This window comes from Loxodonta africana, chromosome 24 (genome assembly GCF_030014295.1).
Source record: "Loxodonta africana isolate mLoxAfr1 chromosome 24, mLoxAfr1.hap2, whole genome shotgun sequence".
NCBI lineage: Eukaryota > Metazoa > Chordata > Mammalia > Proboscidea > Elephantidae > Loxodonta > Loxodonta africana.
In genome coordinates this window covers 51,073,059-51,086,503 of record NC_087365.1, presented here as the reverse complement: position 1 = coordinate 51,086,503, position 13,445 = coordinate 51,073,059, and the positions used below count along the sequence as shown (strand labels likewise).

Below are 13,445 nucleotides of genomic sequence, written 5' to 3'. Positions count from 1 at the left end.
CACTCAGGGGGCGTGGAAGGGCGGGCGAAGCTTCCAGCTGGAGTTCTGGGGCTCAGACCTGAGCGTCCCCTCCCTTTGTGAGTTACATCTTCGGGTAAATGACACCCTCCTCGGGTAAGTTACGGCCCTCCCCACATGGAGTTCTCCAGCCAGCCACTGCCCCCGAGAACTAGGAAACCTTCGGAACACCCTGGAAGGATGCTGCGACACTGCCCCCCACCCCCACCCCGTCTTCGAGGTGCGAGGCCACCCGGATCCCCGACCTCCTTGGCGCGCTGCAAGGTGGGCATTCCGGGTCCCGTGTCCTGGGCGCTTGGTCCTGGGGGTGCGGGGCGGGGGGTGAGGAGTAGCCGAAACACGTCTGAGTTCCTACGGTGGTCAGGCCCGTGGTGGCACAGACGCTTAAGGTCGGTCGGAACCCGCCAGCCGCTCTGGGAGAAAGATGTGGCAGTAACCTTCCATAAAAATTACAGCCTTGGAAACCCATACAGCAGGTCTGTTCTGTCCTATGTAGGGTCGCTATGAGTCGGCTGCAACGGGTTTTTTAACAGGGTGTTTATTGTCCGGTGGGAAGTGAAAGAACCGTACAGGCTAAATCGGTAGCAAGTGAAGTGTATTAGGAGTGAGTCTAGGGAAAAACCTAATAAAGCAGAGAAGGCGGGGTATGAGACGGGGGTGCTGGGGAGGCCTCACCGAGAAGGGGACCTCCCAGTAAAGACCCCAAGGATGTGAAGGATGGAGCCGCGGAGATCATTGCCGGGGAAGCGCGTAGTAGGCAGAGGGAACAGCAGGTGCGAAGGCCGGGGCTCAGCGAGGCTGCAGCCGGACGGAGGGGTGCTGAGGTCAGAGAGGTGACGGGAGGGAGTTAGATGGTGCAGGCTCCCGCAGGCACCTGGACTTTTCCCGCTAGCTGAACCCCTCATTTACCCACGGGCAGTGCCTTGGCATCCGTGGGAATCTCAGTGGGGTGGGGTCGGGTATCTGCATTTCTGAGGTGCTTCCCCTTTCGATTGTCTTGCACCCAGATGGGGACAGCGTAGGTTAAGCTAATACCTCTTCCTTTTGCCTTTTTAAAGCAAGGACAAGAGGAGGGGGCTTTAACTGGACTTTTCTCCTCTTCTTTCCCCTTCATTTTCCTGGCTCGAAGAGGGTCCCTTTTTCAGGGAGACACAGACCTCGGGGGTGTGGGCTCTGCTTTCATTGGCACCAACTGCAACTTCTGCAGTCGGTTGGGTGGGCTCTGGTGACCACACCTTCCCGGGAGCTTGTGGAAGAGCGCATAACTTAATGAAGCTCTTCCCGAATTAATACCAAAAAAAAGGGCTAGTTACTGTTGAGTCGATTCTGACTCACAGCAACACTATAGAAGTTAGTAGAACTGGCCCATAGGGTTTCCAAGGAGCAGCCGGTGGGTTCAAACTGCTGACCTTTTGGTTAGCAGGCAAATACTTAACCACTGTATCACCAGGGCTCCTTTCTCAACTAATACTGTGTATTAAAGGAACCCTGATGGCTCAGGGGTTAAGCACTGGGTTGCTAACAGGGAAAGGTCTGTGGTTCCAACCCACCAGTGGCTCCCTGAAAGACGTGACAGTCTGCTTATGTAGAAGTTTGTTGTTCAGCGCCACAGTCTGTTCCACCACAAAAGGATTAAACACTGCCCAGTGCCATGCCATCCTCACAATCCTTGCCATGTTTGAGCCCACTGTTGCAGCCACTGTGTCAACCCATCTCCTTGAGGGTCTTCCTTTTTTTCACTGTCCCTCTACTTTACCAAGCATGATGTCCTTCTCCAGGGACTGGTCCCTCCTGATAACATGTCCAAAGTACGTGAGATGAAGTCTCGCCATCCTTGCTTCTAAGGAGCATTCTGGTTGTACTTCTTCCAAGACAGATTTCAGCCTTGGAAACCCTGTGGGGACAGTTCTACACAGTCCTATAGGACCCCTGAGTTGGAATGGACTCCGCTGCCATGGTTTTGTTTTTTTTTTTTTTCCTTTGGGGGAGGGGAGGCGTTGTTAAAAAGCCTTTGTTGGATGGAATCACCATAACTAAAGTTATTAGATGGAAGCCCCTCCCCTTCCCATTGTACCTAAGGCCTAGAATGGGAGTATCCAAAACCTGTTGCTTGGAGTCCATTCCAACTCATAGCAACCCTATAGGTCAGGGTGGAACTGCCCCATAGGGTTTCCAAAGGGCAGCTGGTGGATTTGAACTGCTGTCCTTTTGGTTAACAGCCATAGCTCTTAACCACTGAGCTACCAGAGCCGTACAATGGGGGTAGATAGTTTTAACACTGGAGGGCCCTCCTGGAGTGGGGGAACAGGGCTCCCAGAGCCACAGCCTGTGGGGGGGAATGGTGCAGAAGGGGTGAATCTGTGTTATATGGTACTGAGGTGGCCCTCCCATGGTGGCAGAGCAGAACCCACTGTCATCCTAGAATCTCTTCCAACTGATATGTCTTATCCCTGCATGTTAGGTCCATGATGCTGAGCAAGAGGGACACCTTTTCTTTTTTTTCTAATATTGGGCCACTTTAAGTGGCGTGTGACTTGCCAACTCAAGTAGCTTTTGGAGGAAAATGTGAGGAACAGGTCATTTGGTAGACCTCCTGTCACCACCAGTCGCAGGGGCGGGGCAAGAAAACAGTCTTACAAGGGGGAGCGTCAGTAGTTTCTTAAGGGGTTAAAATGCCCACTGGGCTACACTGGATTCTTAGGGCCAATGTGGCCCACCCCCACGTTTCAGACTGAAAGGGTCTCTGCCCCCACATAACACATTCTAAAGAGGGCGTGTGGGCTTCAGACCTTGCCTGGTTTCCTGGATGTTTAAAGAAGGAAGTCTCTTTGTTCCGCTCCTGACACTTCCACCTGGGCGATCCTTATAGTGTTAGACACATAGAGTTTTCTGGTAGCTTTAATCCACCCACGGTCTCCACGTGTCTGTTTTCAAGGTTGCATTGCAAAATGCATTTCTCTCCCTGGAGAATCTGGTAGCTCATCAGTGAATAAAACTAGTAACGTGTATGTAGTACTGACTTACTATGTACAAGATTCTTTTCCATGTGCTGAGGAATTTAAATCTTCATCCAGCCAATGAGATACGAACCAGGATCCCCATTTTACAGATGAAGAAACTGAGGAGTAGCAAAAGTTGAGTAATGTATCCAGGGTCCCATAGCCAAGCCATAGCACTGGAATTTAAAACTAACCAGTGTGCTTGACAATCTCTCACTGAGATTTCAGCATTGGAACTACCTGGGCATCTTGTTAATTCTGTAGGATTAAAAACTTTCAAGAATTTTGACAGTTTACTCCTCTAATGTGTCAATTGCAATGTAGCTGTATGTGAACTGCAATGTAGTTGTAAGGTTTTGTTTGTGTTTTCCCCCGATGGGCATAGGTTGGGCTTTAGATCTGGCAAGTGGGGGTTCTCAGCAGCTGAAAACTTCTATTCTGCAACCTTGAGCATCTTATGAGGCAGTTTGCTTTCTGGTAGAGTTTCTCAAAGTGTGGTCCCCAGACCAGCAGCATCAGCCTCACTAGGGCACTTAGTAGAAATGCAGATTCCCAGGCCCCATCCCAGACCTACTGAACAAAGGCTCTGGTCCCGCAATCGGTGTTTTTATAAGCCCTCCAGGTGATTCTCCTGCATGCTCCAGTTTGAGAACCACTGGGTAGGAGTTGTGCCTTGGTGGCGCAGTGGTGAACGCACTCAGCTGCTAACTAAGAGGTCGGCAGTATGAACCCACCAGCTGTTCCGCGGGAGAAAAGTGTGGGAGTCTTTCATAAAGATTACAGCCTTGGAAACCCTATGGGGCAGTTCTGCTCTGTCTTACAGGGTCGCTATGAGTCAGTATCGACTTGATGACAAAGGTTTTGGCTTTTGGCTGTGAGTTGTACTTTTCAAAATTTAATGTACATTGGAACCACCTGAGCCTCTTGTTAAAGTGCAGCTTGATCTCAAAATGAAGATGGAGTCTACCTTCTGTTATAATCTGGGTGGAAGGGGGGGTTGCCACAGACACTGGCCTTTAATTTATAAACGAGTTGATATCTCATTTTTTAAAAATTAAGATCAGACATTGGTAGCACTTTTTTGTTTTGTTTTCCTTGATTGAAGTCTGTTTGGTTAAGAGCTATCTTGGGAGTACTTTGTTCGAGAGGTTTTTAAGCCTATGTATTCTCGGATCGAACCATATGAAATTATTGCTCTTTGACCATTTTGGCCTGTGAAAAAGGCAGCTTCACATGGTTTAACGTTGCTAAAGCAGAGAGACCAGTGCAGTGAACTCCCAGGTACCCGTTTCTCAGCTTCACCTGTTAATGACTTGTGGCCAAACTTGTTTTTTGTTTTTTCTTAAATCCTATTCCCCTGCCTCAGATAATTTGGAAAAAAAATTAGAGGTGTAGTATGACTCATAAATATTTCAACATGTATCCTTAAAACATCAGGATTTTTTTTTTTTAAATAGCTACAACTTCATTTTCACACCTTAAAAAAACATAAATTCCTTTTCAGTCAGTGTTGGTTTCTGAATGTCTGAAATGGTTTTTGCATGGTGTGTGTGTGAAGACATACACAGCAAAACACACATCAGTTCGACAATTTCTACATGTGTAATTCAGTGACACTGATGATGTTCTTTAAGTCGTGCCCCTTTCCTCATAGCCTTGTCTGAATTGTTTCACCATCAACAAACTCAGTGCCCTCTAAGCTTGTCATTCAGCCACTGGAGTTGCTGTTGTCAGTTAGACCTCATCTAGATAGTTCTTTAAAAGCACACAGTGCTCAAGGCAGCTCACATGGCTTTTACAGTATGTTTGAATCAGGATCCAGATGAGGTCCTGATACTGCAGATTGTCTCCTTAGTCTTTAGTCTGTGGCTTTCCCTCGTCTTTTTCCTTAGTTGTTGAATCAGCTGCATTTTGTCCTGTAGAGGGTGGAGCTTGATGTGTGTCCTGTGATCTGTTGTTGGCGTGAGACAATCAAGTTCCAAAACGGAAAGTAAGCCTTTGGAGACAGCAACTTGACTTTGCCAGGACATTCAGCTCTTGGTTGCAGCTAATAATACTGTCCAGGCTTTTATGTCATCTTCATTTCACTTTGCTCATAGTTCATAGTTATTTTACAAAGGAGGGCAGTTGACAGCTCAGTGGTAGAATTCTTGCCTTCCATGCAGGAGACCCAGGTTCAATTCCCAACCAACGCACCTCGCATGCAGCCACCACCCATCTGTCAGTGAAGGTCTGTGGGTTGCTATGATGCTGAACAGGTTTTAGTGGCGTTTCCAGACTGAGATGGACTAGGAGGAAAGGCCTGGCCATCCATTTCTAAAAATCAGCCAGTAAAACACAACAAATCACAGTGGTCGCATCCTGTTGTACATGGGGTTGCCATGAGACAGGGACCAACTTGATGGCAGCTATCAACGGCAATATTTTGCAAAAATACTGGCCTGCCACGGATCAGAAATTTTAAACAAAAACGTTGATTGAGAAGTGCTGCCATCAAGTTTTGCAGCCCGGGTTCTGCCAGCTCCATCTTCATGATGTTACCATGTTCTTCTGTCCCCTATTCTCTCCTCTGAATTGGTAATTGGAGGAACGGGATTTTTATAAGACTGGTTAGGCTGAACACGGCTTTCATTTTATGAGGTTTATCTTGGCAAGGTATGGAAAGAAGGTGAAATAAGCCCACTCCTGCTATACTAGAAGACTTACCATGGTTTATGGTTATGTCTGAGAAAATAAGTAACGCTTTCACATTCTAATTTCAGCTGCAGAACTGGATAATGATGTTTCAAAGCCAGCCGGCCTCTCCACCGAAAGCTCTGACACCCAGAAGGCCCCTGTCACCTCTCTTCCCTCAGAGGCAAAGGAACAAACAACTACCCTTGGAGAGAGGACATTCAACTGTTGCTATCCAGGTAGAGGATAAAGCCCTTTCTCTGGGCCAAGCCCTGTTAAATTCAAGCTCTTCATTAATTGACTTGCTGATCCTTGTGTTACCTGCATGGTTAAGGCATAGGAGCGTCTATGCCGGCACACACCGCCCTCCCTGTGGGTTCTGAATCCTGTGGCACCCAGAGCTCAGCCAGGGACTTCCCAGAACATCAGCTTTATAGTAGCTTCCTTGCGAGGTTGCATTTTAAGAAGAGCTGTGTTTTCTGTCTTCTCTTCTAGGTTGCCACTTCAGAACTGTTCATGGCATGAAAGATCTGGACCGCCACCTCAGAATCCACACGGGTGAGTACCCCTTCGTTTTTGTTCATCGTGTTAGTGAAGAAGCAAGGAAATAGATAGGAGTCAAGGGCTGGGAACATGGCGGTGAACAAGGCAGTCTCTTCCTCACAGAACTCAGTTTAGTGGAGTAGGCGGTGACCTTCAAGTCACCAAGGCAGCAATGGGAAGACGAGTTTGGAGAACCTATAGTAGGTCACTTGATCTAGGCTGGTCAGGCAAAGGCTTTCCGTAGAAGTGACCCTTGACTTGAAGTATAAAAGAGGGGTGAGTATCCAGACAAGGAAGAGAAAGACAAGCATTCTAGGCAGAGGGAACAGCAGGTGCAAAGGCTTGAGGGAGGGAGCAAAAAGGGTATGAGATGAAGTTGTAGAGGTTGGAGGAGGATGGACCACACAGAGGTGGTGTGGCTGTAGCAGTCTTAGATAAGATCAGTAAGATTAGGTGTGACTAGGGCAGCCCTTGTGCTGACTGCTTAGAATGCAGAGAAGTAAGATACGCTGGAGTAACGGAATGCCATTGTCTATAAGTTGTTGTTGCCAGTTGGGATCGAGTCAGTTCTGACTCATGGAGACCCCATGTGTGCAGAGTAGAACTGTCCCGTAGGGTTTTCATGACTGTGACCTTTCAGAAGCAAATCGCCAGACCTTAACTCCCAAGGTGCCCCTGGATGAGTTTGAACTGCCAACCTTTTGGTTAGTAGCCCAGTATTTAACCATTCGTACCAATCCAGGGATTCTTTATCCCTAAGAGGAGTCTGCAGACTACAGCCCATAGGCCAAACCCAGCCTACTTGTCACGCCCATTTATGTAGTCTGTGGTTGCTTTGGCGCTAAAATGGCAGAACTGAGTAGTTGTGGCAGAGACCATGTGGTCCACAAAGCCTGAAATATTACTTTCTGGTTTTTACAAGAAACTTTGCCAACTCCTGGCCTATAGTATGACTCTATACTAGATTGGATGAGTTAGCATATTGGTTTGCTTGCTCTATGGAAATCAAAAGAAGTGGTTTAAACAAGATAATGAGGTCTTTTTCTCTCAGGTAGCATTTCAGAAGCAAACCGTCCACAGCTGGTAGAAGGCTCTGCCATCCTTACCGTCAGATTTCATCTTGGAGTCTGAGGCAGCTGCTTTAGTTCCCTGAGTCTCTCAGCCAGTGGAAAGTAGAAGGGTGGCCTCGGAGCTCATAAACATCCCTCCCTGAGGCCATGACCCAGAAGTAGCATCCTCTGTGTCTAGGGGAATGTGAGGAACACTTTGTCACCTGCCAGGCCCAGCATCAATGGGGACTAGGAAATGGTTTTAGAAAGGGAAGCCACATGTTCTGCTAAAACTATGGAGCTCTGTCATTAAGGAGAAGAGGACAGATCCTTCTGGACTGTTAACAGGCTCTGCCAGAAGTAGACATTGTGCTCTAGAAATATGGAAATGAAGGGTCAGTTTTACCTGGGGTGGGTGGCTCATGAAAGACCTCTGAGTGAAGGAAATGTTCGGTTCTCACCGTGAAAAATGAGCCTGCCCAGATGACAACACTGGTGGGAACCTGAAGATTGCAAGAGCCATTTGAGAAACGATGGGGAGGCACCACCAAATGGCTGGTTTAGGCAGCAAAGTGGGTGGCTTTGTCCTGAGGATAACCCAAGAGTGGTTCTCAGGGGTGGGTGTTGTACTAGGCTGCAGTGGGTAGAGGACAGGGATGCTGCCAAAATCCTACAGAGTACAGGGCAGCCCCCCATGACAAACAGTTATCTGGCCTGAAATGTCAATAGTGCCAAGGTTGACCTAGAGAGATAGGCAGAGGCTGGGTTAATGATGGCTTGTTGAGGTATCATAGAGCATGTTGGGGAATACAGAAAAGTGTAAGGCAAGGCCCTGCCCTTGGTGGGGCTCACTGAGTCAGGGAAGCAGATGGACATGAATAGTGCAAATGTGGGGCAGACAATCACTCATCTTGTAGGTGTAAACTTTGACTTGTTACTCCTCTTGGATACTTAGGATACGTCTCTGGGTCCAAAGCAGCTGCTATAGTTCTTGGAATCTCTTAGCCAGTGGAAAATAGAAGAGGGTCTGGGGAGCTCACAAACATTCCTCCCTAAGGAGGATACAACCCCAAAAGTGACATCCCTTGTGACTAGTAGAATAGTGAGACACAACAAATGGGGACCTAAAGCCAAAGTTTTTCTGCCATGTGACGGTACAGGTGTACGTGGGTCAGGCTACAATGGTGGCTACTCCCAGGGTTCCTACAACCCAGGCTCTTTTGTTTTTGTTTCTTTGCCATCCAGGAATATAGCTCTTACAGGTAAGGTCCAAGATGGCTTACCACCACTATGGCTGCACTACAGGCGGGGAAACGAGGGCAGGCACCCTTCCTAGAAGGCATCTATCACTTGGGCTCATGTCCAGTTGGCCAGACACATGGCCACTCCCAGCTGTGAGGGAGGCAGGGAAATGAAACCTTGATCGTCCATGTGCCCAGCCACTTACAAATAGAAAGTTCTGTTACTGTGAAGGAGTCCTGGGTGGTATTGCTGATGCACTTGGCTGCTAACTGAAGATTGGAGGTTCACGTTCACCCAGGGGTACCTTGGAAGAAAGGCCTAGCTGTCTACTGCCAGAAAATGACCCGTTGAAAACCCCAAAGAGCACAGTTCTACTCTGACACACATGGGGTTACCATGAGTCCGAATCAACACAACGGGAACTGGTACCACCATGGAAAAGAGGGAGAACTGACAGAGGGGCAGTGTTTCTGGCACCACTGGAGGTGGGAGGCAGGAATGGTAATGTGTACTTTGGTAACTAACTAAAGCTTGAGCTGGACCTTTGCCTAGCTGGTAGAACGATGGCTCTCAAACGTTTTGCTCTAAGAACCATTGTACATTTAAAAACTGAAGACCGCCCCCCAAAGAGTTTGTGTTTGTATGGGTTCTGTCTATAGTTACTTCATTAAAATTAAAACTGACTTTAAAAAAAGAAGAAAGACAAATTTTCAAAAATAATGACAGCCTTAAACACAACATTTATGGCATCTGCACATGCCTTAGAAAGTGCTATCAATGCTATACTCTCATTAAAAAAAAAAAAAAAAAACCGAACCCATTGCCGTCGAATTGGTTCCAACTTATAGCGACCCCACAGGACATAGTAGAACTGCCCCATAGGGCTTCCAAGGGGAGCCTGGCAGATTCAAACTGCCGACCTTTTGGTTAGCAGCCAAACTCTTAACCAGTACGCCAACAAGGTTTCCATAAAAATATTTACCTGGAAAAATTAAAACAAGTGGTAAAATATTTATTCACTTAAAAACACTAGTAAATCTATTATATATTAAAATAAAATTTTTATGAGAAAATAACCAATTCTAAAACAAAACAGGAACAATTTAGTAAGAAAAGTGGTACTGTTTATACTTTTACAAATCTTCTAAGTCTGGCTTAGTAGTCAGCTAGATTCTCACATCTGTTTCTGTAGGTAATTTGTTGCAATGTGTTATTTTGATTGGAAGTGTATGAAAAAAATCTGGACTTGGATGATGTTAGGTGCCGTTGAGTCAATTTTCAACTCATAGCAACCCCATGTGACATAACTGCCCCATAGGGTTTCCTGGGCCACAGTCTTTATGGGAGCGGATTGTGAGGTCTTTTCTTCCATGGGGTCCCCGTTGGGTTTGAACTGCCAACCTTTCAGTTAGCAGCTGAGCACTTAACCATTGTGCCACTAGGGCTCCTTGGACTCAAATACCTAATTGGAAATGGAGGGATATTTTGATAGCCTTTTCAGATAATTGTTGATATTCTTCTTTGATACTATATAAAACTGCAACAAATGGTGATTGTTTTAAAGGTTAGTTGCAGTGTAGAATCTGCAAGGTATTTTTCAACTTGTTGTATTACACTAAAATCCGCCGCTGGTTTTGCATTTTGAATGAGCCTTACCCATACTTGATTTTATCATAGCCTACACCGGTCTTTTGAAAAGTACCGGTTCTCTAAACCAAAAACCAAACCCAGTGCCGTCGAGTCGATTCCGACTCATAGCGACCCTAGAGAACAGAGTAGAACTGCCCCATAGAGTTTCCAAGGAGAGCCTGGCGGATTTGAACTACCAGCCCTTTGGTTAGCAGCTGTAGCACTTAACTGTTACGCCACCAGGGTTTCCACCGGTTTTGTAGCTTATGTAATTCTTCCAAATGTTGTCCCATTTCATTATACCACAGGAACAACAAATAATTTTTGTTAACATCACTGATCTCGTCAGAAAAATCTTGGTATTTGGAAGCTGGAAACCTGAGCAGTGGATAAGTTTTCCAAAACCCTAGATTTCACTTGAGAACTCAAATGTGATCCTTAACAACAAATATTATCAGTAATTTTCCTTGAAATGACAGCCTGACTTGGTTCATTTTTAAGAAAATGACTACCAAATTTGTCTGCCATTCAAGTCAAAATGGCGCTCCATGGAAAAAACGGCCTAGTTCAATGTGCAGTGCAAACCATCACACAGGCCAGCCGTCGACTTGGTGTACAACAGAAGCTCCTGTGTATACTTCCCATCTCGTCACCCAGAATACGAAAGACTTAGGGTAGAGATTTGATAAGATTAATAGTTTTTACTGCTTCATCAAGGATATTCCTAAATGAAACTAGCAGTATATACAGTAACTCATAATATATAATAAATATATAAAAACAATCTTTCTGAGAAGTTTTACGAGGCAATGTTGTTAGCCTAGTTTGTTTAAAATGTACAAAAAATATTATGAAATGTACCTATCTTTCAAATAGTCCAAAGCCAGAGCTTGCTGTAATTGGCTGTGGCCCTCCAGTGCAGACGCGAAAAGTAGCTATGAAAATAACCATCCATACCCATTCCTTACTTTAAGGAGAATGCTTTGGTTTTACAACCCCTTATAAGATTAGATGCCCTAGGATTCTCATAGAAAGCCTTTATCCTGTTCAAGTAGCTGAAAAGCAATTCTTAAATTATAAATATACCTATAGATTGAAGAAGCCCTGGTAGTGCAGTGGTTAAGTGCTTGGCTGCTAAGCAAAAAGTCAGCAGTTCGAACCTGCCAGCAGCGCCAGGGGAGAAAGATGTGGCAGTCTGCTTCTGTAGAGATTACAGGCTTGGAAACCCAATGAGGTGGTTCTGTCCCTCTGTAATGGGTTGCTATGGGTCAGAATCAACTCAACGGCAGTAGGTTTTTAGTTCTAGATCGAATAGAAGTAAAAAGATACAGGATGTTAGAGTCCACCCTTAACTGTTGACCCATGCTAACTTCATGTATCTTGCCAGAATAAACTACCATTTAAAAAGTGTTCTGTCCACTGTACGATGATAGAGGTTAAAACATTGCTCAGCTATAAACTCAATGGCATGTTGGTGAAGTTTGCTTCTTTCAGGATTTGAAATTAAATACTGGTTGAGAATTTTTCATTTTGCTTTTTTTGTTTTAAAGTATTTTTATTGTTGTTGACTGGCATTTTTTTAAATGGGAAAGCATGGTGGTGAGGAATTCCATGAATGCTGGTATAGTGGGTACCACTACCTTGAATCATGCTAACCAGCCAGTTGTTGAGTCAGTCCTGACTCATGGTGACCTCATGACACAGCAATTCTATGACACCAGCAATTCTACCCACCATTGCTCCTATATCATTAGCGCAAATGTAAACAATGAAAAAGGCAAATCACGTTTAGTATTATAAAAATAGTTTTGACCATGGACTCTATCATAAGAATCTTGGGGACCCTCAGGAATTTGCAGGTAAAATTGACAGGCGCAAGGACGGATTACCCAATATGCAAGGTAAGCATGTGCTTAGGGCATCAACAGAACAGGGGCACCAGTTGTCCAAAGCAAAGACCCAGAGATGCTAAGAAGAGAGGACACAAGAAAAAGTAAGAACTGCAGTGGAAGGGAACTGGCGTTGCACTACGTGAAATTGATAACCAGCTCCAGTGCATGAGAACGTACTGGCCAGATATAAAGTTCCCACAGGGTCACAAGGGCCCCAAGCAGAAGGTTGTTTAAGCTATAAGGCTCCTACCACTTCAACACCTTCATTGACATCTGTCTCCTATGGTCCCCTCCCATGTAATTGAAACTCCTTATCTCAGCGAGTCTCTTGTGAATACATTATTTCTTTCTAATAAACAAGAGATGGGGGTGGGCTGTTAAGTCTAACTTTTGCTACATGTAGCCAATGTGCAACTGTATCCAACATGAATGGTCACTGGGCAAGGACGGATTATACTAATAGACAACAGGCCTCTGATCTGTTCTGAGAGAACTGCCTGTACATGTCTGTCTGTTGATCTAGCAGCTCCATCCAAGGGGACCAGCAGCGCTCTTTGCCACGATATGAACGCGAAGGTATGCCCTTAACGCACGTCCTAGTAAACAACCACTGGGAACTCTAGCCCCAGATGACGCACAAAAGCAAGGGAACTCCAATAAGTCGACCACTGCGATGAATTCAGTCAGGTTACTTTTAAACGGTAGTGTTTCTGTACAGAGTTATGTCCTAAGTTTTGTAAACAGTATTTGTAACTTTAAAGTATGTTTGGCTTACACATGGACGCAATCTGGTGTATGTTTAATAGAGTATTAACATAACAAATGTCCAAAAAATACTGGAAATGTTAATATTTCTCTGACACAGAAAGTTTTAATTTAGGTATCAAATGAGTTTACTGTCTATTGGTGTGGGACACAGTGCTCGGTGTTACTCTGTGTATGCTAATAAACAAAGCATTAGGCACGTTGAGGGGATGCAGAACTCAGTGTTGTACAAAATGTTTCTGTTTACAACAACGAGTTTCTACATTCGTCTTCCAAAACAGCAACAAAGGGCGTTTATCAGAACGTATTTTATCAGAGTATTTCCCTGTAGGGAAATTGAACAGTTTCTAGAGGAAATAAATGAGTATTTAAATTAAAAAAAAAAAAAGTATGTAAATGTTTTTTCCATTTCCCTATTTTAGAATTTGAAATTGTCACATCTGCAGATCCCATAAATAACAGAAATACATATCCTGTTTTGTGGGATAATTTTTCTTCTAAATGATGTAAATTATTGGATTGAAAGAGGGCCATGTGATTGTCATTATCGCAGTGGACCACTTGAAAATTTGTGTCGAAAATTTCTGCATGGTAGACAAGGTTCTGTAGCCAGAATATATTTCTAGGGTACAAAC

At 45.1% G+C, this 13,445-nt stretch overlaps 1 protein-coding gene across 2 annotated transcripts in view; it reads left to right on the top strand.

Annotated features, from left to right (window-relative positions):
* The window catches only part of ZFP64 (ZFP64 zinc finger protein), an 89,030-nt gene that overhangs the window by 62,124 nt on the left and 13,461 nt on the right, over positions 1-13,445 (top strand). For both annotated transcript variants that reach the window (XM_064276226.1, XM_023538734.2), the window contains 2 exons: positions 5,780-5,929; positions 6,186-6,248. In XM_064276226.1, coding sequence (XP_064132296.1) covers positions 5,780-5,929; positions 6,186-6,248 — 213 coding nt within the window. The remainder of the gene's footprint in view (positions 1-5,779; positions 5,930-6,185; positions 6,249-13,445) is intronic.